Source organism: Manacus candei, unplaced genomic scaffold (genome assembly GCF_025592945.1).
Source record: "Manacus candei isolate 608988 ecotype Guabito, Panama unplaced genomic scaffold, ASM2559294v1 h1tg000073l, whole genome shotgun sequence".
NCBI classification, from domain to species: domain Eukaryota; kingdom Metazoa; phylum Chordata; class Aves; order Passeriformes; family Pipridae; genus Manacus; species Manacus candei.
Window position 1 is genome coordinate 4,854,302 of NW_026138121.1, and position 26,894 is coordinate 4,881,195.

Genomic DNA, 26,894 nt, shown 5'->3' on the forward strand with positions numbered 1-26,894 from the left:
GGCCTTTTTACCCATTCCTGATGTCCCCACATCTTTTCTGGAGCCTCCAAAGTCCCAGAGAAACCCTTTTGGCAGTGACAGCCCTGGGCCAAGTGTCACTTAGCCCGTGGAAACTGGTGGGGTAAAGGAAGTGCTGGTTCTTTACCCTTCTGGGGGTGGTGAAGGTGATGTGGGGCTTCATCTTCTGCCTGGGTGGTCCCTCGATTCTCTTCAGTGACCTCCACAGGGCCTGTGGCTCTGGAGCAAAGTTCTCTCAGTTCTGGCTTCCAGTGCAGGGGCTCCTCACCTTTCTGATATGATCCACTGGTGAATGAAAGCTTAAAGCCTTTGAAGTAATCTACAGGGAAATCAACTGTTGGGAAGAGAATCCAGCTCTCACTGCCTGTTCCTCAACAACCTGTTCTCCAGCAGTGTGAGCTGTGACAGGGTTGACTGGAAAACAGGGATACTGGTGACCCCGTGGTTAACTGGAGTTGGGTTTGGGGATCAGGGATCACCAAACTTTGCTGCTTTGTGATCAGTGGGTTATCAAACACCTCACAGGGCACATAAGTCTGCATTTCTGTCCAGGTCCTGGGGGCCTGAGTTCCATGGGAGAAAGTTCTACCATGCCCACTGTGGCAGAGAAAAGACCAAACATCACCAGAGAGTGACCAGGGAGCTTCAGGAGAGGCTGGGAGTCAAATAATCCTATAATGCCAGGGATGCAGGGATCCCTCTGCCCAGGACCCTCTGGGTGCACTGGCAGCATCTCTTACCTTCTGTCAGCAACCCAAAAATGTGAGAGAAGCCTCCAACCTACCTGCTCCTCACTCCCAGTCACTTACTCAGTCTCTTTAAGAAGCAGACCGTGTCCTGGTAGCCAGAGGCAAAAAACCGGTCCATGACCTGCAGGGAGGAGGTGCCAGTCAGGGCAGCTGGGCCAGGCAAAAGGGGGCTCGTGGCTCTGGGTACCTGTAGGAGCAGCTCACTTGGCGTTTGGGGAGCTGAAAAATGTGCTGTAAGCGGCAGAGGTTCCTCGTGGAGAGGTGCAAAGTGCAGTCAGAGAGCTGGAAGTTGAGGAAGGCGGCGGCGCCGTCCCGGGGGCAGATGTCGTACTCGCCGGCGAAGGCAGACACGGTGATGGTGTTCTGGGACACGAAGTCAGCTTTCCACATGGCCAGTTCCCCGTCCACGTAACACTAGGGGGGACAGCAGGGAACCCTGGGCCCTCCTGGTGTCAGGGAGAGCAGTGCTGTGTCCCATTTGGGGTTTCTTCCCCACCCAGGCTGAGGCTCTGGGAGTACAGAGATGCCCTTCGAAGGAGCAGCACAGTTTTGTGTGCTCCAGGTTCACACCCACCACCTCCTCCCTTCCAGCCACAAAAGCACTCTTTAACTGGGAGGCAAGAGCAGCAGAAAGGAGTTGAGCCAACCCTGGGGACAGGGGGAGGATGAACAATTTTGTGAGAGGGTCCGTTCAGTTTGCAGTAAGGTCAGATTTTGGGGCACCTTCCTCCCTCTGTAGACACTGTGGGAACATGGCACTGAGCACCTTTGGTGGCAAACACAGGTGTAAACATCCTCAATGCCACCACTGGAGAAAGAGCACAGCCTAGAGGGGCCCTTGGCCTGACCTGGGACAGAGTCTCCAAACCACAAGGTACTCACCACCCCACGGTACTTAGGAGGGAAAAATCCAAAATACCCTGGGATGAAGCAGCTGCACAGTATGGCCTGTGGGTGAGACAGGAAGGACAGAGGTGAGCAAAGAGCCACAAAACCTGTTGCCCTTGGGAGTGGTGGCTCATCTGTGAATGCCAAAACAGAGACCCCCCCAGCTGGGTTATTGGGCACCACTACTGGGCACCAGACCACGCCTGATATCCACAGCCAGGGCTGGAGAAGTGGGAAGGGAACCTGTGAAATGCCTCAATTTGCTCCCTGCATACTCAGGATAATTCAGCCAGCAAGTAGAAGGGCTGATTGTTTGTATTATTTCAGCTTGTGACCCTGTCTGGATTCAGAGGGGTAAGGGCAGAATCATGGGGTGGGTTACAGCGAGGCCCCAGGGCCTGTTGGGATGAGACAAGGGTTAGGGTTGGGTTTGAAACTAAAAAGGGTGAGATTTAAATTAGAAATAAGGAAGAAGTTTTTTACAGCGAGGATGGTGAGGCCCTGGCACAGGGTGCCCAGAGAAGCTGTGGCTGCCCCATCCCTGGGAGTGTCCAAGGCCAGGTTGGACAGGGCTTGGAGCAACCTGGGCTGGTGGAAGGTGTCCCTGCCCATGGCAGGGGGTGGAATGAGATGAGCTTTAAGGTCCCTTCCAACCCAACCCATTCCCTGACTCTGTGCTGTGGGGCATGGCCAGGCAGGAAATCCCACACATCTCCCACGCTGTGGCTGCTCCCACCTGGATCAGGTCCTCCTTGGAGGCAAACTCGGACACGGTCACGCTTTTCCAGTCGCGCACACGGGTGAGGACAATGTGCAGCTTTCCAGACACCAGCTCGTGGGCATTGGGAGGCAGGTGTTTGTCTAGGCCATACCTTAAGGCTTTATGGACTCTTTTTCCAGGAACAAGCCCCCAGAGGGAGGTTGTCAGACAACTGAGGAGGGTATTCTCGAACTCATCTGAAGCAAAGCAGAGCAATCATTCCACATCCCTTATATGATTAGTTACATACTATTATGTATTATTTATGTACTTGCTGAGCTGCACTTCCACCTGGGAAAGGGGCATTTTAGCACCTTGTGAAATGCTCACACAGAGCCATTATTTTCATTAGGGCTAAGCCTCTCATGAGTGGACCCAAATTTTCCAAGGACTTTCAAAATTGCAGGAAGCAGAAGTATCTTGTTTTCTTATCCCATTTCTCTTGATTTTCTCCACAAGGCATCTTAAAAATTTTTGGAGATGTGGGAGAAAACTGACAAGAAGCCTTTGTAAAACTTTTCCTCCTGTTGGTTCTTGAATCTGTGTTCCCCCCTGATGTATTTTCTTTCCCCTCTGTGTTTTGAGAATCTACCAGCAAGCCCAAATGACTTATTAAGGAGAGAACTTCTGTTTCTTATATTAGACATGCTTACTATTAATTCAAATTAATAAGATGCATGACTTATTTAATAATTATATCTAATCTGTTTTCTCTCTGCTGGTCAGTTTACTCATGTTTTCCACTCTTCCAGAAGTCAATAAAGCAAAATTCTAAGGAATTAATCACTGACTAATTAAAAAAAAACCCTTTTGCAACTCCCAAATTCCAAGATATTTGATCTCTTTAGGCTCAGAATGGACAGAAGTGCACAGCTCTTACCTATATCAAACCCACACAATCCAATTGTAGCTATAATTGATCCTGAAGATGATCCATAGATCCTGGATGCAGATTTCAGTATGTCAGGAGACAATTCCAGCAGAGCAGACAACACTCCAGCTTCGTATATAATCAAGAAACTGCAACCTCTAAAGAATATAGAGTAAGGTCTTCCCTCTTTTCCACTTATCCTCATCATCTCTGCAAACACCAAGCACTGCAGCCACGAGAGAGCAGCTGCCCAACACCTTCAGAGGGTTTTCCAGAGGCAGCCAACCCTTAGCTGTGTCCCACTGTCTTATATCCCTCTGTTGGTCGTAAATCTCCGAGCCAAACGTCCAGTGAAAGAGCAGCAGTGGGCAGAAGTGGATGGTGTGATGTCTTAATGCCTAAGGCCACCCATTAAAATCAGATTATTACATGGCAGGGTGCCTGAGGTGAGCACTGAGCTGCTGGGCAGCCCCGGGGCACGGGGACACGTCACACTGATGTGTTGGGGAAGCAGCTCAGGGGGGGCCCAGAAATGATTCCTCAGGAGGGAAAAGCTGCTTCCCCAAGTAGTGAAACTCCTCCAGTGGTACCCCAGGGTACCAGCACGAAATTCCAGCCTCTTGGGAGGTAGGAATCAACAAATATTTCCTGGTGTGAGTCTTGCAAGATGCTCCCCAAAGCTCTCTTGCCCCATTTGTAACACGTTACCAAACCCCATCCCAGGGAGTGGAAAGGGTGGTTGGATTACTAAAAAAAATCACAACCCAGGTTGTTTTCCTCGTTTCACAATTTCAGGGTCCAAGTTTGCTTAAATAAAGGGTAAAAATACAGAGTCCAGGTAACAACTTTTGGCTTCACCTGCCTCCTAAATGGCCAAGGTTTCAGTGGAGCAGCAGGTTCGTAAAGAAGTAAAGAGGAGGGGCGAAAAAGTCTGTCAAACCCAGTGATTTACTGATTATCCACCCCAAAATGCAAAACCTTCTTAGCCCTGCACCCTGGAGAGACATGGGGAAACTCCTACAGGGAAAACCAGCTCTGAGCTGGGCAAGGTCAGAGGCAACTGGACAACACAACCAACATCATCAACTTGGATATATTTCTCTGGAAAATCTACCCAATATCCTCAGGCAAAAAGGCTTCCAAAACCACTTTGGAGATGCTTCTTTCCCCCTTGCTGTGTTTTGAGGCAGTGCTGGAGGAGTTTGGTGGCTCGGTACTGCCCTGATCTATGCAAAGGAGCTGCAAAATACCCCTGGGGGTGACAAAGAGGCTGGGCTGTGGTCTCCACTAACCCCCAAACCGTTCCCCGGTGTTAATCCAGCCCAAATTCCCCCCGGGAGCAGTGTCTGTCACCACCAAGCTCCACCCAGGAGCCACTAAGCTCCCTGCACACACCCTGTGGGCCCATTGCAGATCCCACTGCTGAGCTGCAGGGGGAAAAGAGCAAAGTAAAACTGAAGAGTCAGGAGAGGAACAAGTATATTCCGTGACTAGTGAAGAGCACAAATGCACTGCAAATAATTTTCCATCTGCTCTTTAGTGCAAGGGACACTGAAGAATTAACTGCAGTGAGAGGGTTGATCCCAGAAGCTGCTCTGAGCTGCTTATGGGGTGCAAGAGGGATGTGGCACTTGAAACCCACTTACTTCGTGGTAAGGCACACAAAGCTCCTGAGCTTAAGGAAAACTTTGATGCCCAACTCCGTGACCTGGGTTAAAAAAAACAGAGCCAGCCTTGCAGAAGCACCAGCATTCCCACTGCTTCCAGCCTTGGGTTCAATCCCTCCTCCCCTAAATCAGCAGCAGGAGCAGGGAGCCAGAAGTGTGACCCGTTATTGCACTGCTTTCCAAACACAGCTGGACAGCCCTGTCACTGCAATCCCAAACCAAACCCATGGATCAGGCCACACAGGCCACGTTTGACTCCTAATTGCATGTCTGTACTATTGAGATAGTTTGTAAATCCGTGCCCAGTCTTGCAGCACCAAGAAGTAAATGGTGTTTATCTAAGCCCTAGGTACAAAGTGCTTAGGAAAAGCAGAGGGAAGCCAAGCCTCCACCTGCTTATTCCCTCCTAGCAGGTGCTGCCACGTCTCCCTGGCTTTCAAACCCTTGGACTGCTCCTCATGGAGGGCCAAGGAGCTGGAAAAAAAATTGAACTGTAAACCTATTACACAGCCCAGGGTGAGCTTTGTGTCAGAGTGAGGTACCCAGACCTCCAAGGTGGGGCTCGAAATGTGGGAGAAATCCAGGTGGTCTGAATAGGAGTGGCCCAGGTGGCATAAACAGTGAGGGGGAAATCCTGCTGGGGAAATGCAGAAGCTGTTTCTCGGCCCCTCTCTGCTCTGCCCCAGGATGGGACACAGATGGTGTGTGTCCCTGAGGGATGCCCTGGGTTTTAGGTGTGTTGTTTTACCAGGCCAAATGCCCCCATGCCCTTTGGCACTTGTCATGTCTCCATCCCTGTGTCAGAAACCACTCCAAACTGAGGGACTCTGCTCATCTGTCCCTCCTCTCTTCATCACAGCTTTGGGGACAAAGCCAAGCTTGGCCTTGAGCAAACAGAGCATCCAGGGTGGGCCAGTTTGAAGCTCCATTAGCCAAGAGAAACAAAGGAATCCATGTGCCTGAGAACACAGGGCAATACCCCAAACAGGATCTTCTTCCTTTGGCATTAAAATGATCCAGGAGCTACCCCAGCTGCACAGCCAGGACACAGCAGGAACAGGCTGGCAGATGCCAAGAGGTTCTCTTGCCTCCCCAAGGTGGAATATTTGAGCACTGAGCTGACACCAGATCAGACCATTCTTTCACAGGTCTGCAGTGACAAAGATGTGACCTCAGGGCTGCCTTGTTCTGGGAATCCAGTGTGTTCCTAACCCACACACAGACTCTGAGCTGCAAGTCCTTTCAGGAGAAAGACTTTGAGGAATTCGTTTCTGTGGGGCAATGAATCACCTCAGAATCAGACCTGAAGCACTGGCACTTCAACTCATTGGATGAGTTGGTGCTGCTGTGCTGCCAGGATTAACCAGCTGGGATCTGGAGGGGAGCTGCTGCTCACACAGACCACTGCATGTCCAGAAATATCAACTCCTGCAATGGAGAATAAGGGAAAAGCCACGCCCTGAATGGTTTTTGCACTCAGCCACAGATTCATCCCCCTTAGACAGCATTGTCTGGCTGCCCCAAATGCATCCCCCTGGCTGAGGAAGCTTTTAACTGAGTGAGATGTTCAGGGCAAAAGGGAGGGGCAGGAGGGGCTGAGCTCATCCAAACTGTGTGATGAGTCCTCCCCCAAAATTTCCTGATCCAGCCATACTTGCAGCAGTGCCCAGCACTGATCTAAAAGCCCCAGGACAGTTGAAAAGGTCCAAAAGAGCCATTTCCTCTTGTCCTGGAACAAGAGGCTGCAAATTCTTGTGGCTTCACATTTATTTTGTCAAGACTATCCCAACACCAATGGATTCAGCCTTGTCCATATCCTGTGTCCTGGATATCCAGCACCCTCAGTGCCTTGCTTTGGTGAATAACTGGAAATAACCTCTGATGCTGGGGTTCAAAACAGGGGATCTCAGCATTGCCTACACCTACAGCAGGGGAAAACCAAAGGATTCAGGGGGTGTAGAAATCCGAAATAGCAGTTCTATTTTGGGGTTGAAATCTTCTCTTGGAAGATCCTAATCTTAGCAAAAATCAGTTTGTGTTTCTCTCTCACCTTCATGGAAGCTCAGCTGCTTTTTATTTGTGTCTAACCAGTCGGTGAAGTGATTAATGGAGGAGTTTCCAAGGCACCTCCCCAGTTTAGTGCACTGAAACAGGGGCAGAATAAAGGAGTGGCTCTGGCAGTGCTCTGGACTTGCTGACACTGGCCCAGAGAGCACATTCCCATCTGCCTGCCCTCCTCCCAGAACACCGATTTTAAGGGTTGACACCACAATCAACATTTTTGCCGCTGATTTCACTGACAACCTTTATTCTGAGTAGGAAAGAAAAAAGCATTAATGTTCCACCCTGGACCTCGCCTCTTAAATTGGTATTTCTCTAAATTTGGCAGCTCCCAGTGCCCCAGCATCCCTGGCTTTCCTTCTAACAGGAATGTGGCACACAAACCTCCAGTCTGTACTACGATTAGCATTAATTAGAGAAACCTTTTCCCTGTTCTCATGACAAACATCTCACCCAGGCACATGACATGATGTCAGTGCCCACTGCAGCCACGTGGGCTGCCCTGATGGTGATGAAACAGTGACTTCACCGGTGCCCTAAGGAGGAGGGAGAAGGTGGTGCTTGCAGACAAGACCAGGTCTCTCTGTTGAAGAGACTTTCCTGCTGACATCTGCACCCCCGGGGCTGTGAGGACGAGATGTCTGAGCAGATCCCACCTCCAGGCTGAAGGAGTTAGGGCAGGCACTGCTTCACACCTGCAGTGCTGTGTCCAGCTCTGGGCCCTCAGCTCAGGAAGGACATTGAGGTCCTGGAGCAGGTCCAGAGGGGAGCAGCGAGGCTGGGGAAGGGTCTGGAGCACAAGTGCTGTGAGGAGAGGCTGAGGGAGCTGGGGCTGTTCAGCCTGGAGAAGAGGAGGCTCAGGGGAGACCTCCTCACTCTCTACAACTCCCTGACAGGAGGGGGGAGCCGGGGGGGGTTGGTCTCTTTTCCCAGGCAACTCTCAGCAAGACAAGAGGGCATGGTCTCAAGTTGTGCCAGGGGAGGTTTAGGTTGGAGATTAGAAAGAATTTCTTTCCAGAGAGGGTGCTCAGCCATTGGAATGGGCTGCCCAGGGAAGGGGTGGATTCTCCATCCCTGGAGATTTTTAAAAAGAGACTGGATGTGGCATCAGTGCCCTGGGCTGGGAACCACAGCGGGGTTGGATCAAGGGTTGGACTTGATGATCTCAGAGGTCCCTTCCAACCCAGCTGATTCTATGATTCTATGATTTCAGGCTAGAGGAAATTCTTTACCCTTACCAGAGCCTTAGGATCACCCTGTTATAGCAGTAAGACACCTCAGTAGTAGATTATAGAATCTCAGAATGGTTTGGGTTGGAAGGGACCTTAAAGCTCATCTCATTCCACCCCCTTCCATGAGCAGGGACACCTTCCACTAGCCCAGGTTGCTCAGAACCCCATTCAAAGATTTTAGGTGGTATTAGAGCAAAGTTACATCATTCCCTCTTCTCAGGTAGTGGAGATACTGAGAAGAGCAGAGCAGTTCCCCATCAGAAGGCAGCCAGAGTCACACTCAGCCTTTCTGAGCTCTTCATTGTGCCCACAGCACTGAGGAGCTTTGCAGTGCTCCTGGTTGTGGGATTCACTGTCAGCAGCCTCATGGCACATGTGGAAAGAGAAAAGCCCCAGGAAGAGGTGGAATCACGGAATTATTGGAGTGGCACTGGGAGCAGTGGGAGGGCACTGGGAGCACTGAGGGGAGTCACCTCCCAGGTGGGGCAGCCCCAGGTGTGAACAACGAGGCCCTTCAGTGAGCTCTGGTTTCGTGGGATGTTTTCAATTATGTAGCTGGATTCTGTGAGAGTGAACAAATTTATTAGTACGTATAACTGGAAAGGAGTCCGTGCTACCTCTCGAGCGTGGTGAGTTTGCACACGAAAGGGGAAGGTCAGGCAAACCTTTCTGTCCTGACGTAGCTTCTTCCAGGGTAGTAGTGATGCTTTTCCGCTTGGATCTGCCCTTTGGCGGGTTTGGTCCTCACACACTGACTCCTTTTGCGAGTCCCCACCGCCACCCTGTGGTGGTTTGGCGAGAACTGGAAGGGCACAGGTAAAAGCCAAGCGCTTTTTGTGTGTTATTATGACACATCAAACACAATTTTTAAGAAGTCAGACATAACACCATCACTTAACGTTCCTGTGTCCCGCAAAACCTTTCAGAAACACGCGAGTTCTCACCACCCACTGACACAAACACTCACTGGGCTTGAACACCTGGCAGAGCACGAGCACATGAGAGAAAGGATTGCTATGTTTGGGATTCCCAGTTGCTGAATGTGAGTGAAGTGCCTCTGAGAAAATCAAGCGTTTCTGAAGACACGTACTTGTGTGGAAAAAAAATATATGTCCTCAGGAAAAAAAAAAATCACTGAAACTTGGTGGAAAAAAAAATCACTGAAACTTGGTCATCTCATCATAAAATGCACCCACAAAGAGAACTTAATACACATAGACAAAGTGCAGTCAGGACTACACCCCCCCAGTTCTTCACCTGGACTTATCTGCTTTGCATTAAACATTTCTGGGTATTAATATTTGCATTATTGGAGAATTTATACGTCTGTGCAGCTCCATGCCTCAAAAAAACACTAGCTCACCTGAGCCTCAGGTCTAAGATGCTGGTGAAGCATTTGGCAGCAAAAACTCTGTAACAAGTATAACTGGCACTTTCCTTATGGCTCAGAGAGGTAAAGCAATCCTACATGGAAGCACTGGCATCTAGTAAGGAATCAGACTTCAAACCATGTTACAGAGTGAGCAGCTGAGCAATGAACCCTGCTGCAAGTAAAAGCTCTCCAGGTGTCCCATTTTCCCACAGAATTCCCACTGTTCCTTCAAATAATGTAGGAAAGCTACTGTTGGAAGCCTGAGGCTCTTTTTATTCCTTTCCTAAAAGATTTCAAGTTTGCACAGCAAACCCAAGGCCTGTTTTAGAGGGTCTGGGGGGGATATACTTTTTTCAGTGGAATCACATGTGTGCTGTTCCCTTTGGAGGGGGTGCAGGAGGACCCCTGTGAGGGGTTGTAGAGGCATGGACTCCTTTCTTCTCTGGGGTTCAGGGCAAAGGGTGAAGCCTTTGTACAATTTTCTCAAAGTTAGGTGTGATGTCAGCTTGAGCAGTGATCTGTAGAGAAGCCAGTGAAATGATTTCTCCTGCCAACGTCCCCTAAAACTGCTAGAGAAGAAAAAAGAAGCTCATTCATTCAACACCCCACTCACAACCTCCCTCCTAAAAAATACTCTGTTCACCCTTAATCCTTCCATTTTCAAAGCTGTATGGCAGCAATGTCGGGGTGAAAGGATAAAGAGTTTGCTTTGGAGTTGGAGGGGGAAATAAACCGTAGAGGGCTTGCAAGTCTCCTTTCAAGGACTGAGAAACCTAAAAACAGGGAGAGGGAACATACTTCCTGCATCCTGAGTTTTTCAGCCAATGAAAAACTGGTTGAGCCCCAGCAGCACCCAAGCCCCTCACAGCCACTCGCTCCCCCACCAGCGGGACCAGGGAGGGAGTGGGAAGGGTAAAAGCTGGAAAACTGATGGGTTGAGATAAAGACAATTTAACATGGAAAGCAAAGGCAGCACACGGAAGCAAAGCAAACCCAGGAATCCACTCCCTGCTTCCCATGGGCAGGCAGGTGTTCAGCCACCTCCAGGAGAGCAGGGCCCCATCATGTGTGATGGTGACTTGGGAAGACAAACACCATCACCCCAAACATACCCCCCGAGTTCTTCCTCCCCCACTTAATACACTGAGCATGATGTCCTGTGGTCTGGAATATCCCTTTGGTCAGTTTGGGCCATCTGTCCTGGCTCTGTCTCCTCCCAGCCTCCCATGCACCCCCAGCCCCCTCGCCAGTATGAAAAGCAGAAAAGGCCTTGGCCTGTGATCACTGCTCAGCAATAACAAAAACATCTCCATTATCATCCCTGTGTTCAGCACAAATCCAAACCACAGCCCCATGCCAGCCCCTGGGAAGGACATTAACTCTGCCCCAGCCAAACCCAGCCCAGAAACCTTTTGCTCTTTTGTCAGACATGCCAATATGAGAGACTCCTGCAACTCATCTGTGACACATCTCCTGGGGTTTATTTCTTTTACAACTATTGCCTCTTTTTACTTTTACCTTTCAAGATTTGTTCTTGTTTTCTTGGGCTTTTTGATGCATACAGAATGAGAAAGAAAACCCATGTCAAAGGCAGCCACCTGAGGTAGTGGCCAATCAAGTTAATGTCCAGTGACCTGCCCTGGCTTGTGATATACAGCACATGTAAATAAAAACACACTAGATCAGGGTTTTTTTCTGGCCTATATTGTTTATTGTTCAGAAATGCTTTACAAGGGGTAGTAGGAAGATGAATTAAGAACATAAGGTTGGCTACTCCTTCTTCACCTCCTTCACAGGAGGTTCCATTCGAGGACGTTTTCCATGTCGGTGTCCTCTTTGTCTTGGGAAGCTTGAGCTGGTTTGTTTGAATTGTCTTTGTACAGTCACTTTTGCTTTCCTCTTCCTCTTACCATTTCTTGTTTTGGGTTTGAAAATCACAGAATCTGCTTTCACAGGCTCATCTCTCACACCTGGAGACCTTGGCCGTGAATGGAGTTTTCTGTGCGGGGGTGAAACAAAACAAAACAAAGCAAAACAAAAAAAAAGGAACTTAATTCAAAATACTCACTCTTCTCTGTTGTTTTCCACCCAAATTTGGTTTGGGTTTTTATTTTTTTTCCCTCCTCATATGGTTATGTCAAAGCTTGTTTCAGCTTGCTGCCAGTGATGGAATCATTGACTGCTGCCCCTGGAAGAACTTGGTAATGTAAAAGTTTCTGCTGACGAGGTAGAACAGCTGCTGCTCTGTGAGTGCAAACCCACCCAGGAAAGGTCAGGTTATCTCCACTCTCTTGTGTCACTTGAACTGCCAGAGCCATGGATGGATTTAGGAGGGTGACACTGGCCTCTGCTGGTACAGAATGCACACAGCTGGCACTCCTCTGCACTGACATGCAGCTGGAATCGTTTTTGTTGCAGGAAGAAGCAAAAAGAGCAGGTCTGAATGGCTGCAGTGTAGTACCAGCCACGGAGAAAACACGATTCAGCCTGAAGAGCAGAGCTCCGTTTTGAAATGCCACCTCAGCCTAAATTCACTGCTCATCTGTCAGTTTGTGCAGGATGACAAATGCTGGGACTGCAGCTGACACAGAGGGGTGTTCTGTTGGCCAGATGTCTGAGAAACCTCTGGCACAGCCCTCTGCTTTGACCAAGGCCAGTGACCACACTGGAGAAGAGTCATTTCTGAAAGCTTCTAAACTTGGCCCCTGGGAAGGTGACTCAGTGCCACGACTCTGGGAGAGGCTCTGGCAGCATCACCCACAGACACCTGTAATACAGCCTCCTGCCCAAGGGATTTTGGGAGATGAGAAACATCAGGTTTTCTTTTCTAAAGAACCCCCAAAACATGTGTCCCTGTTTGTTACTCTCTGATTTTAAAGAGGAGGGTGGTTGGAGGGGTATCACAGTGGCGTTTCGTGTTCTCAGTTTTCTCATTTTTCTCCAGCTGCCTGTTCCCTCGGGACTCCCCTCATTTCCAGATCCTCATCCCTGCCTGCCACATCCTCCCCCTGGCAGTTCCCTCAGGCTTCTCTCTTTTCACACTCAGCTTTGTGACTGTGGGGGAGGCTGCCCGTGCTCCAGAGAGACTCCCTGTGCCCAGGGCTCCTCTGCCCTCCTGGATTCCCCAGCACCTCACACTCCACAGCCTCAGACCTGAGCAAATATTAACTTATCTGCTCTCAAACTCCTTTTAATTCTCCCACAGAATTTTTAATTGTCCCTGTGCTGTTGGCTCAGGATGATGGGTTTGGCCTGTTCTTGTCCCTCGGGTGCTATTTTCTTGCTTACTGAATTTGAGATTTTTAGACCATCTGTGGGATGGATTCTGGGTTTTGTTTTGATTTCTCTATAAGATTTTACAAACACAATGCACCCTTACATTTCATTTCTAGCAGATGTACCTAAAGGAAGGACTAAGTAAATAAAACAGACTCCTCCCTCTCCAGCTGAGAAAGCAGCCTGGCTCTTTGAGATGACTAAATTGAAGGTGTTCAAAATGGGCATAAAATAACAGCCTTGACTTTTCCAGTAATTTGCTCAATTAGAATCAATTAAGTTGTTAAAGAAAGAATGTTGGAGACTGATTTCTATTGGGAAATAAATTTCTTCAGCCTTCTTCAGTCAGGAATCACAAGGGCAGCTTTCCACCTCATCCTTTAATTATATTTATTTTTTATATGTACTTATGGTTTCCCCAAAAAGAGCTCAGAGTCCTCTTTTCAGTCATATGCTGGAGTTTTATTTTAAATAATCTTACTGTAAGCACAGATCCCCTTTGTGAAAGCCCACCCAAATTAAGCCATTTAAAAATTAATTACCACTTTTATTCTCCACAACTACCTGTGCATACTTGTTTCATTATAAATCACAAGTTCAAAATATTACATTTCTGTGGAATACTCACAGTTCCCAGGTCGGTTTGCCACTTTGGAAGTCATTCCCAGCCTAGAGGCAGAAGAACATTTACAAACAGGTGCCATGAATCTTCAGTAGACTTATGAACAAAAGCCTCCCCAGAGGAGAATTGCTTGTGTACTGCTGTAACTGCTGTCAGTCCAGAAGTAATTCGATGGCAGATGTAGGAACACATCCCACAGAACACTGTTAGCAATGAGTGGTAACCCAGAGCACCTGTATTTAAAGTGTTAACACCAGGTTGGGAAGTGAGGGGACCACGTTCAACAGAAGTGTGATCTGGGTTTGCCAGACCATATCTAAAGAGCTGTCTGCTTCTGTAATGGCAGAAAATGTGTCTGAGAAATAAATTAAGCCTTATTCAATTTAGCCCCGCTGAAGGAGATGTAAATTGATATTTATTTCCCTTTCTGCTTTTTACAAATGGCTTTTCTTACAAAGAGTTGAAATAAAAGTCTTTGTTACCTGGCCTAGGAGCTGGTTGGTATTTAAAGAATCAGCAGAAACACCTGTCTGATGGCATGTTGGGGAGGTGTGTCCCTCTGATTCCAGCAGTGCTGTTCTAATACCTGTGTATAATTAGAACAATCAAAACAGGTTTTAGCCAAACAAAAGAAATTTTGGGGGTTCTCACCAATTGTAAAAACATGTACAAGATTAATGGGTGAACATGGACTTGAAAACGGGTCAATATGGTGCTGAACTGGGAGCATGAGGCTCTAAATGTTCAGCAGTGGAAGCAGTTTCTGATATGCCACAAATTACAGTTCTGACATTTAACTGAAGATGTCGAGGCTGTGCCTCCACTCTCCTGTCTCACAGTGACAGGTTGGGTCAGTCCTGCCTCAGCCACGGGCAAACCCATCTGTGGGATTGTTTTTGCTCAAGGACCTGGGTCCACTGGGTGGACAGAGCAGAGGGACAGGGAGACACCACGTGAACCTTGATGGGACTTGATTTCTGGGAGAGAACAGTCTGTAATGTTGGACTGTGTGATGTTGGCTGCTGAATGACACCGCCCCTGTGTCCACTGCCATGGGCAAAGAGCAGGGACTGCTCCAGAGACACCAGCCATGGGCTCCTGATGCACTTTACAACCATCAGCCTGCCCTCCTGGCCTGGCAGAGCTCTGGGGTGGATAGAACCCACAGCCATGGGCTGGATGAACCCCACAGGCACCTTGGAGGGATGGCCACTGACCATGGAAACAACATGACCCAGATGGTTTAGAATAAGGGCTGGAAAACATCCAGGAGGGGCATGGCCAGGACCCTGGGGTTAGTCTGTACCACCTCACACCATGCACAAGGTGATGCCTTAAGATCCACAAGTATATAGATTTTAATGTAGCTTTTAGCACTTTTTAGTAATTTTAGGAAGGAGCTTTTAACTAAATACTTTTGTACCAAATTCCAAAATACTGCTTACGTTTCTAGTCAAGGATTTCAGTGAATAGAGATCTTTAGCAAGCTAAAGGACATCTAGTCTGCAGAGAGTGTACAAGGACAAGATATAACCAGTGCATTCGTTGATATAACTTTAGTCAAAGCTGTTCAGAAAGCTCAGAATCCTCGAAATTGTTCTGAGCAGGACAGAACATCATGAGGAAGAGGAAGATGGAGGAAGACAGAGGAAGGTAGAAGAAGGTAGAGGAAGGTAGAAGACCACCCACCCAATTCAGGGAGGTGGGCCTGAGGGAGTGCCTGAAGGAGCTCCTGGGGGATGAACAATTTTATGGATGGGTGTATCCCTTTGGATATGATAATTAGCTAGTGTCATAGAATTGTAGAAGCTATCCTGTGTGCTTGTGCAAAAATGTATTTTATGCACCTTAAGGTGCTTCAATTAAAGACCAGCTCTCTACCTTTCTATACTAAAATTGTCCAGAGAATTTTTCTTTGATTTTAGGCGACAAAGAGCCGGGGGGGGGACCCTTCCAGTCAGGGCAGTGGCACAGAGAGTGGTCAGGGTGGTGCCAGGCTCTGCCTGGGGATTGTTTGCCTGCTTTGTACACTCTGCTATTTAATATTGTTGCTGCTACTGTTTGTTTCTTAGTTCATTGCTGTTCCTAGTAAATTGTTCTTATCTCAGTCCGTGATCTTTACCTTTTGTGCCTCCAGTTCTCCTCTCCATCCTGCTGCAGGGGGAGAGGGATGAGGATGGGGAGTGAGCAAGTTTGGAGTGTTTCAGTGGGAGCACTAAATTGGGGAATACCACACCTAAATCACAGCAAAGGGAAAAATGCTTCCTGGGTTTTTTCTTTTCTTTTTTTTTTGTCTTTGCATGAGACAAGTCCTTTCCTATTCAGGGTAGACTGAGGTATTAATTAGAACTGGTGACACAGTCATTTTGTTCCATCCAGTTTCTGCTCTCAGAAGATCAGGTGTGATGTTCTGAATTTACAAATGTGGGGTTAACACTTACAAGTGTCACAGTAACTTCTTCCACAGCAGGGAATTACATCTGCATCAGTCATTATCTCTCTACAAAGGACACATAACAGCTTATCTGGAATGGGAGCTGGGGAGGAGGAGGAGGAGGAGGAGGAGGAAGAAGAAGTTGGCTCCTCTTGTAAAAGGGGAGGCTTTTCCTTCTTTTCTCTGGCATAAGCTTCCCTGAAGGGGGGGTGGGGAGAGGGGAAGGAAAAAGACAAAAATTAAAGGTGTATAAAGGAAAACTTTTCCATGCTTTGGGTTTTATCAAAGTAAAATAACGGATGGAATTCTTCTCAGTCCACTTTAACCCCCTAAACTGCAGGCATTTAGTTTAATCTGCTTTTTTGTAGCCTTAATACGAGAAGGGGGAGGGCGAAACAATTTTCCTTCTGCAAAACTCTCCCATCGTTGCATCAACTAAAAAATGAGCTCAGAGTAGAAAAATAACTTTTTGACAGCTAGAAATGAGATGAAATGAATTCCACCTTCCCTTTGCTAGAGGGTAAATTACAGACTCATGATAAAGCTGGTCTCTGGGTAAATACATTTTATAAATAGGAGAAGTTTGTGTTAAAGCTTCTACCAAAGGAGATTCAAGACAGACAAACAGAAGGGCTTAAAATGCATAAGCATACCCATAATGACAGATCAGAGAATCATAGAATGTTTTGTGTTTGAAGGGACCTTGGAGACCATTTAGTTCCCCCTGCCATGGGGGTGACACCTTCCACCAGCCCAGGTTGCTCCAAGCCCTGTCCAACCTGGCCTTGGACACTTCCAGGGATGGAGCAGCCACAGCTTCTCTGGGCAACCTGTGCCAGGGCCTCAGCACCCTCCCAGGGAAGAATTCCTTCCCAATATCCCACCTAACCCTGCCCTCTGTTGGTTTAAAACCACTGTCCCTTGTTCTGTCCCTGTCTGCCCGTATCAAAAGTCCTTCTCCCTCCTTTTTGCTGCCACTGTGGTGACACTGGCACTCAGATGTTTCCACGTGGTTTCCCCTTGTTCCCTTCTGGATCAGTCCAGTGAATTCCACACTTACACATTAATAATTGGTATGGCATATTTTCCCTTGGGGGTGATCATTATTCCCTTTGCACTGGGGTCCTTCACCTCCACCATGAAACTTGCTGGAATCCCTGAGCTCCTTTTGATCCTGGGAACACCCTCAATGTGTTTGTTCTGCTGAGAGAAGAAATGCAGACGCAGCTGATCTAAAAAACCCACACTTAGAATGATGTTTCAATGATTATTTGAAGTGGCAAAACCTTTAATCCTCTCCTTCCACCTAACGGAGGGGCTGCTCCATCAAAATACTTATTTCCCAGAGTCAGTATGGGAATAATCATGGCTATATAATGAATTTGCCAGGATGTTCCAGAGGCTGAAGCAGTGTTTTGAACTCAGTTGACATCCTTGGACTTAATTTCAGGTGAAATACCCCTTGGCTCAGAGAAGGGACACAAACCCACCCCTCCTCCAGGGCTCTGAATCAGTCACTGGGGAAAACTTCTGTTCCCCATCTACAGTTGAGGCTGAATTCATCCCCCAGGCACACACATTTAAACATTAAAGGGTGTGAATACTCAGCCAGAGCCTTGTGCAATGAAAACACACAAATATTCAATAGATGGAGTCAACAGAAACATTGTGTTTTTTAAACAGAATACCCAATACCATGAATTGTCATTGAAAAGAGTTTAAACCAGCAAAATTTTCAGAATATTTATAAATATATGTATATTTCAATATATAAAAATATGTGTCTCTCACAGAGAGAGATCTACAGGCATATTTAATGTCTATGACCTGGGAAAAAGGAAATTTTGCATTGATAACTTCAGGTCTCCCTTGAATTTTGAAGAGTGTTACAACATTGGCACATAACCTTTGTATTTCACCCCAAGAGTGTTGGATCCCAAAATATAATATCTGCAGAGAGAGATTTGAGGGATCTTTGCAAAAAGCCATGGGCTACAGAAGCTGGGAAAAACCCTCTTCATTGACCTCATCCCTGTGGATTTTTCCTGCCTTCTCCAGCAGAATGTGAGGAAACTCTTTGCATGATGTTATCACATGCCCTGCCCAAGCCAGAGAGTCAGCACCCTGATCTCACCAAACCTGTGCAGAAGACCTTTTGTGCTTTCTCTCTCCCTTTGTGTTCCCTTAATCCTTGCATTCTGTAAACCCAAATGCCTTTTTTCCCCCCTGTAATTCCCCCAAGATAAAATGGGTTTTCCCCTGTGATGTATGTGTAAAACCCCAGATTTATTAACCTGGGTTTTCCCCTTACGTCATCCCCTAAAAACCCCTATTTGTAATAGCTGTAATAGTTACAACCCTCTGCTGAATATGTAGACCCCAAACCCTTTCAATATGAACTTGTAAGTCCAACAAAGCATTGCAGTTTCTTGCCCCCAAGCTGGGATCATCTCAGCATTATTGACCTCCACACAAGAGAAACAATCCTTCATGGTCTATTCCAGTGTGTTTGTGGCATAATTGCCAAGGTAAAAAAACTTATAAAAACTGCATTAAGCCCAGAAGTTCTCCCCGGTCTTACCCCTGTGTTTGGGCACTTCTTCTTCCAGTGACCTTGTTGTCCGCATTTGAAGCAAGTGATGGGTGGTGGGAGTGGACCCAAGGGTACCTTCAGGTAACTGCAGGTTTTTTTGGGGGGAAAAAAAGGAAAAGGCTTGCACGTGTCTCCCTTTTCAAAACCTCTCTACGATTCTTCCGTCGCCCTCGACGACCGGGTTTGACACAATCCACACTCACTTGCTGGGGTCGTAGTAAGAGCAGGACTGCATCATCATGACCCTGATCTTTTCCTCTTCAGGAACGTTGGTCTCAGCCAGGCTGGGGCTCTGCACGGCAGGGAAGGGTTGGACACACACCTCAGGAACGAGTTTGAGCCCCCCCCCAGAGCCAAAGATGACCCCACTCACACCAGCCCTGGAAAGAGCAGCCCAGTGCCGGCTCTGGTTGGATGAAACAGCTGCTTGTATAAAACAGAGCTGTCCTGAGGGTCTCCTGGGGAGTCCTTGCACCATCCCACGATGTTTCTGAGCCTGGGAACCCACCTGGAAAGAGCAGGCTGGGGCACTGAGAGCCTTGGGCCCTGTTTGTACCTGGCAGCAAGTCTTGGGTAACCAGCCCAATCTGCTTCCAAGAGGACTGAGGGTATGTGTTGAAAAAGTTGTACTATCCAGTATCTTTAAAACTGATTTTTAAGCTCCAGACTATTGGCAGAAGGTCTCTGCTGCACTTGGAGTTGGGAAAGATGGGTGCAAGCAGCACTGTTTACATTTTGCAGCATTAGGAGGACACCCCCTTGCAGAGGCAGGGCAGCTGGTTTGGCTTGCTGAAATTCAGCTTCAGACACAGGAGCATTAAAAGGAAACAAGCTTTTCATAGCTGCTCAGCAAGCCAGAGGTTCTTTTCAGCAGCCTGACCATGGTGTGCTGCAGGCAGTCCAACTCCACAGTCCCCAGCTTCTTCTATTCAGTCATTTAACTGCAGAAAACACAATCTGCAGGTTTTTGCAGTCGAGATGGTCTTTTTCACATCCACCTTGTGATAGAAACCCTCTGCACAACCAGATCTTCAGATTATTGAAGCCAGCTGATTTTTTTTTTTTCTAAGTAATATTTGTTCAAATGATTTTATTACACACTAGTCCAGATACAAGCAGGGCCTAAGGGAGTAAATGAGTGGTTTGGATCTTCAAGCACCCAACCACTCAGGGCTTTGCTTTTATTCACAGAACAAACCAAGAAAGGCCAACAGTTTATTTTGTGGTTGTTCCATGGACAGTGTTTTCTCCAAATAACATAACCCAGACCGACATCTATGAAACAATTTCCATTAACATTTAAAAAAAAAGAAGTTATAGACACTTGAGTAATTTGTTTGAATCGAAATGGTTCACAAAACACATCCAAGCCCCCCAGAACCACTCCTAGAATAGACCAAAATTCAAATATGGCATTTGGTGCAGAGCAATAATAGAACACAAAATGTTTTAGAGCACGTTGCCCCCGTGCTGAGCCAGTCTGCAAACCATCACAAGAGTAAAACTTCACAGGAGTTTACAGAGGCAACAACATCTTTAAGGACAGCACTAGTGAAGACCAATTTCTTTTGGTGGCTGCCTTCCAAACTGATTTTTATTTTTTTCCTTCTGGCCAATGTACATAGTGTGATTTCTGCAGTGGAGGAGGGAAGACATTACCAGTGGGAAGGGATTTCTTTTTTTAGGAAATGAATTCCAGCCTTTATTATCAGAAGAAAGGACTTGCTGCTGTGTTAATTTTCAGCACAAAAATAATGAATTGAAATAGTAAACAGCTGCTGAAGTGCTTCTTCTTTGTGTCTTGAAGGTGAGTGATACTGCAGCATTATGTTGGGGCTGATAAGGTGCTCCCCTTCCATCTTCCCAAACTGGGAACTTCTCCCAGGATAGTACTCAAACATACATACATTTTAAACTTAAAATGCTTAAAATAAATACTTAAAATTACTAAAAATAAAGTTTTGTTCTCATTACAACAGTTATCCAGCTATAGAACACAGTGTAAGATTTAAAAAATATGAAGCAAACATATTTTTTCTTTTAGTATTAGAGAATAATATCTCTACCTCAACGAGCTGGGCCAGAGGGAGAGGTACAGAAGAGTCAGCAATCTGTTCAAAAAAATTAAACACATATTCAAGTTCTGCAACCAAAACATGGCAATAGTTAACCCCCACAGTGGTCTGAAAGTCTGCACTACAGCCTCTGCCACTGAAAAAGGCCTTTCCACCCTAGTGCCATGGGTGTTTCTTCAAAACAAAGTCCAACCTCATGACAGATTAGGAAAGCCCCTGAAAAGAAACTGAGAGAAACAAACCTGCCTGAGATCAACTTATTGCTCAGAACATCTGGGGAGGGGCCCTTGTCAAATGCTCACAACTGTGCAGAAGTTGAAGGGATAAGAAAGGTGTCAATTTTCAGCTAAAAAGGATATAAAGACCATTGAAGTCTATTTGATAAGGAAACATCACTACAGGAAACTTATTTTCAGTGCAATTAGTGCCTCATCACTTATAAATGCAGGTGGAGATGCTTTTCTGAGCACAGTGGAGCTGTTTGGCACCATCAGGCCTGGGCGTAGCAGCCCTGAAACGTGACCTCTGCCCTCCTGGCAGTCAGTCCAGAGGTGCCAACCTCACCAGATCCCACAGAATCCAAAGGAAAACACCAGCTCTGAACATCAACCATTACTGTAACTCACCACTTCGTCTAGAGAAAACCCCAGCTGCTCAAACTATTGCAGTGAAGGTGTTTGCCATGAGAGAGTAGCCTACAAAACCAGAGGAGACTGGTTTCATGTCTTTTATTAGACCACAGGCAATATCACCCACATTGGCCTGAGAAGTGTGAGAATTTAGTATTATTCTCCTTGCTATCAGACCAGACACAATTTTTTACTGATGATGAATTGATGGCCCTCTATTTTTTCTCCATTGCAGCCATACATAACCCAGACTGACATCCGTGAAACAATTTCCATTAACATTTAAAAAAAGAAGTTATAGACACTTGAGTAATCTGTTTGAATCAAAATGGTTTACAAAACACATCCAAGCCCCCCAAACCACTACTAGAATAGACCAAAATCCCTCCCAGATGCCAACTGGAACATCTGGCAGGAATGCAGTCCCCAGGTCTGGTTAGGACTGAGCTGCAGTGCTCTTGGGGAACTGTGCAAATGATGGCTTGGCTCAGGTTTTACTGAAAAAAACCTGTGCTGAGTCAAATCAGCTGCATTTACAACATATACTAAATTTGACTGGAAAATACATCAAGGCTTGGAAAATTAGTACAAGGGTTTGTATTAATAGTTTAGAATTAAGTGTAGAGAAAGGTTGTGGGTTTACATACTGCTTTTGGTGTTCCCTTGGCTGGGTTTTTTTGACATCTGGAAGAAGAAATAAAGGTGATCAGAACTTAAAGCAAAGCACTCACAGCCAGCACAGAGCAGTGAAACCAGACCCTAAAACCAAAGCCATGTTTGTGAGCACAACCCTGAGGCATCAAGAGTGCCCGAAAGCACTGAAGCAATGACAGGCAGGGCCACACAGAAATTCAGGGGGTTTTGCTTGGATATGCTTCCTGGGGACCAGGATGCTGCAGTCCTGTTTGTCTGGGACACGCTGTGACTCCTCAGGGCACTTTATTTATTGAGAATCAACACCAGAAAGACATGGCAGAGTTGTCAGCTGATAATATCTCCTCACTGTGGGCAGAGGCACCTCTTTCAGGAGGATGGACTTTAGATGGTGCTGGTGGAGTTGAACCAGAGCTGGTGTGAATGAACACAGAAAGGACAACAATAATCCTGTAGTCAGGATTGCACCTGAATATCTGTAATTCTAACCAGTACCACTGATTCTCTGTCCAGAATTAAAACTTGGAACACAGGGATCAGCTCAGGGTACTGTCCTGGCTTTTGGCCAGGACAGGGTTAGTTTTTTGAAGAAACCAGGAGGGGCTGTGGCCAGGGCCCAGAGGTTATTCTGTCCCCCCTCAGGTCATTGCCAGGGCAGGGAGAAGGGACTCTATTCCAGGGGGAAGGGGTTCCATCCAGCTGAGCAAACGTGGTGTCCAGTATTGTCTATTATCTGGGGTTTTTTTCCTGTGTGAATCATTACTTTTCTTACACCTTTTGTTATTAATATTGTTGCTGTTGCTGTTCATTTTCTCATCTCGCTGCTCTTTCCTGTAAATTGTTCTTATCTCAACCTGTGATCTTTGCCTTTTGTTCCTCCCGTTGGAGTGGGGAGGGGGTGTTAGTGGGAGTACTAAATTGGAGAATATCATTCCTAAACCCCAACAGGTACAAACAGACACAGAAAGATAACCTGTAACATTTGGTAACATGCTAAATTGTTTTTATGAATTTCAGTATTGGAAGGGATTAACTATTCCTTCGTTGCACTCACACAAAAGCCAGTGCAGTTTAGGGTATGGTTCTTTTTCTCTTGCCTGAAATGAGCACTGTCTTTAGGAAACTAAAAGGAATTAATTATGGATGAATATCCTTGTTTGCACAGGTCACCAGCTGGCAACCCTTGGTGTTTTATCTACAGCTAGTATGGGTGTGAGAATGAATACCTGCCATACCCTGCAGGGACTCCTGCAGGAGGTCTGTCCCTTCCCCAAGTGCAGGAAAGAGTCAAACACTGATAATCAGACCCTTCTGAAAGGGGAACAAACTTTACCCTACAAGGTATACCTGTCTTTACTATAAAAGCAATAAAAGCATTCACATAGAATACAGAATCTCTCCATGTAGAGGGAACAGGATCTGTGATTTGGCTCTCAGCAAAATCAACCCCAAGAACAAACCCTATGGAATCATCTTAAAAGTCACCATTGCTGGAGTTTGAACTCCATGTCCCAGCAGGCCAAAAAATCTGGTGCCTTTGGGGCAGATACATTAAAATCTACTGCACAACAACACAAAACAACTGCAGCTTTAACATGTACAGTCTGAATTATCCATTGAAAAAGCTCACACACCGACACCCCTCACAAGGGATCCAGTGCTTCGTGGGTACTCACTTAGCTTCTGCTCTGCTGGCAGCTGTGCCTGCTCCAGCAGGGACTCTCCTCACGATCACCGAGGAATTCTTCAGGATCAGGGCATTGGCATCAGTGTATTCTCAAAAAAAAACACAAGAAAAAACCCCCATGAGAATGGAGATCCGTGGGAATGGGTATTAATATCCCTTTAGGGACCTGAAAGCAAAAGTTTAGATGCAACATCGTGCTTTGATTGTCTCAACACACAAACAGAACCTTTGAAGAAATCTTCAGGTTTGATAATCAAACCAAAGTAACAAAATCTTTCTCTTTTTCTTTTTTTTTTTTTTTTAATAGTTTGAATGCCAACAGCACAATGCTCTCCAAGGTCACTAAAGGACAGTTGCTAATTCAGAAGGTTCTTTCCTGATCTGGCTTGAGTTGCTTTTGCTTCTGCTAGGCTACAGACCCAGCAGATCTTTGGAGAAAGGTGAGGCACAGCAGTCTCCCTAAAGTCAGATTAGCTTATCTGCAACCAAACAGGTACATGGTTAAAGTCTGAAACCTCTGCATCATCTTTTTCATGGCTTTAGCAGTTCACCTGCACTGCTGGTGCTCGGGACTGACAGACCACAGTTGTTCATTCCCATTGCTTTCAGCTTTCTCTGCCAGATTCAGAGAAATCTGCCCAGTTTGCTTTAATGTCATAGAAACACAGAATCACAGAATGCTTTGGGTCAAAAGGGATCTTATAGATCATCTCGTTCCACCCCCTGCCATGGGCAGGGACAGCTTCCACTAGCCCAGGTTGCTTCAAATCCAGGTTGCTTGGACACTTCCAGGGATGGGGCAGCCACAGCTTCTCTGGGCAACCTGTGCCAGGGCCTCCCCACCCTCACAGGGAAGAATTCCTTCTCAATATCTCATCTAACCCTGCCCTCTGTGAGTTTAAAACCACTGCCCCTTGTCCTGTCACTATCTGGCTGTATTAACAAGTGCCTCTCCCTCTGCCCCTCCTGGCAATCAGTTTAGAAATGTCAAACTCATCAGATCCCACAGAATCCAAATAAAAAAACAGTTCTAAACATCAACCATTATTGTAACACACCACTTCATCTGGAAACAATCCCAGCTGTTAAAACTATTGCAGTAAAGGTGTTTGCCATGACAGAGTAGCCTATAAAACCTGAGATGAGAAAACCCTGCTTTTAATACGCCCTCTTGAGATACTGGGTCACTGTTTTGATGTGTCCCCACAACCTTCTCTGTGCTGAAATATCCTCCCACATTTCATCAGCATTTTACCTTGAGAAATTTCGGAAAACAAAAAAATTTATCATCACTCTATGTTGCACATCAATGTGCAAGATGGGGGTTGGTCTCTTCTCCCAGGCAGGTATCAGTAAGACAAGAGGCCATGGTCTTTAGCTGTGCCAGGGGAGGTTTAGGTTGGAGATTAGGAAGAAATTCTTTCCAGAGAGGGTGCTCAGCCATTGGAATGGGCTGCCCAGGGAAGGGGTGGATTCTCCATCCCTGGAGGTTTTTAAGATGAGACTGGATGTGGCATCAGTGCCATGGGCTGGGAACCACAGCAGTAGTGGATCAAGGGTTGGACTCGATGATCTGGGAGGTCCCTTCCAACCCAGCTGATTCCATGATTCTCTGAATCCCATGTTTGGGTTTCCCACCCTGCTCAATCCCTGGAGTCACTCGCACTCCCAGTGTCACACACCCCCCAGGCTGGGTGGGCCCCAGGGCGACTGTGTGGGGACCAGACACGTGCCCACCACCCCCAGGTACCTTCATTGGTCTGGGCATTGAGGATCTGCAGGTCACTGTTGGCCTCCTTCAGCCTCTTGCAGGCCATGATGCGATGCTTGAGCTCTGCCAGGGCGATGCTGGGGCCGGGGAAGGTGACCACGTCCGAACTCAGCAGGGAGGAGAACTTGTAGTGCACATGTGACATGGCCCTGCAGCCACACACACACACACAGAGCCAGGAGTGACCCCTCACTGGGGGCACTGGGGCACTGCCTCAGTGTTCCACCGAGGGAGTTTTGGGACACGAACCCAGGGCACAGCAGAACACCCCCCACCCCACACTGTGACCTCACGTGACCAAGGGCACTATGGAAAAATCATAGAGACATGGAGCCCCAGGATGGTGTGGGTTAGAGGGGACCTTACAGATCACCCAGGTCCACCCCCTGCCATGGACAGGGACACCTTGCACTAGCCCAGGTTGCTCCAAGCCCCATCCAACCTGGCCTTGGACACTTCCAGGGATGGGGAAGCCACAGCTTCTCTGGGCAACCTGTGCCAGGGCCTCCCCACCCTCCCAGGGAAGCATTTTTTTCTTAATATCTAATCTAACCCTGCCCTCGATGTCAGTTTAAAACCATTTCCCCTTGTCCTGCCACAATCTGCCCGTATTTAAAGTCCCTCTCCAGCCTTTTTATAAGCCCCCTTTAGGCACTGGAAGGCCACAATGAGTTCTTCTCTTCTCCACGTTTAACAGACCCAGCTCTCTCCTGCCATGGCTCCCCCATGACCTGTTAGGGTGTAAGGCAAGGACAGCTGAACCTGGCTGTAGAGCTGAGAGGGCAACCCCTTCCCCATGCAACTGTGCAACATTCCCAGTGCCTTCCTGCTTCTGCATGAGAAGAAAATGGTCTGGGCAAAAGAGCTTTTTAGTGAAGCAAAGGGTGAAAAAAAAGACATTTGCTAGAAAAGCCAATATCTGATAGAGATGCAATTTATTTTTTGTTTGTTTGGTTGGTTTTTTTTTTTAGAAAGAAGCTTCATTCTGCACCCAGGTGAAAGTTGGCTGGGACTGATACCTGCTGGCCTTCGTCTGCTTGGTTCTTCCTCAGTTTTTTTCTCTTCTCTGACTGAAAAACTGCAAGGCTGACCAAGCCAGCCAGCCCAATCCTAAAAGGGTGTGCCATTCCCAAACAGAGAGGTGTAAGCTTCATCCATAGTAAAGGCTGTTGAGAAAGTCATGAGTCATCTCCCATTCTGCAAGTCAAATTCTTGGCTGTTTTCCCACTCCTGTTGATAGAATTGTAAATTACTTAAAAATAGCACTTAAAATTTGTAATTTTTTGTACCAGCAAGTTCTTTGTGCTGTTAAGAGAAAGGTTGTGCACTATAGACATATGACTATGTTTCCCTATACAGATGTTGTCTTCCCTCAGATGGAGTTCTGTTGTCATTTGAAAGCTTAGTGGAAGGATTTTTGGTTTTATCATGATCCGTGTCAGCCCTCTGCTACAGCTGCAGCATCAGGATTCAAGTTGTTTAAGCACTAAATTAAATTTTCACTTTCCATGCAGTTGTCATTTTTTCCAGTCCTC

At 46.9% G+C, this 26,894-nt stretch overlaps 1 protein-coding gene across 2 annotated transcripts; it reads right to left on the reverse strand.

The window, feature by feature from the left end:
• Positions 1–11,319: 11,319 nt before the first annotated feature.
• On the reverse strand, positions 11,320–25,628 carry LOC127480545 (E3 ubiquitin-protein ligase RBBP6-like). 2 transcript variants are annotated; one of them, XM_051808771.1, is made up of 11 exons: positions 25,339–25,628; positions 23,578–23,677; positions 21,895–21,931; positions 20,610–20,654; positions 18,747–18,835; positions 18,532–18,628; positions 17,011–17,150; positions 15,958–16,148; positions 13,999–14,102; positions 13,523–13,563; positions 11,320–11,617 (listed from the first exon to the last, which is right to left on the reverse strand). In XM_051808771.1, exons 1-11 carry the CDS (start codon positions 25,502–25,504, stop codon positions 11,389–11,391), a joined length of 1,239 nt encoding a protein of 412 aa, XP_051664731.1. In that variant the 5' UTR covers positions 25,505–25,628; the 3' UTR covers positions 11,320–11,388. The 2 variants fall into 2 exon arrangements, with proteins under 2 accessions (XP_051664731.1, XP_051664730.1); XM_051808770.1 differs by having other exon boundaries at positions 17,011–17,153.
• Positions 25,629–26,894: the final 1,266 nt, after the last annotated feature.

Excerpts from the sequence above, each read along its gene's own strand:
- LOC127480545 (XM_051808770.1), bottom strand. The coding sequence starts at position 25,504 with ATGTCACATGTGCACTACAAGTTCTCCTCCCTGCTGAGTTCGGACGTG. Across the intron at positions 18,629-18,746 it reads TCTTACTACGACCCCAGCAA|TTACCTGAAGGTACCCTTGG; the intron begins GTGAGTGTGGAT and ends AAAAACCTGCAG. Across the intron at positions 17,154-18,531 it reads AGAAGTGCCCAAACACAGGG|CAGAACAAACACATTGAGGG; the intron begins GTAAGACCGGGG and ends TTCTTCTCTCAG.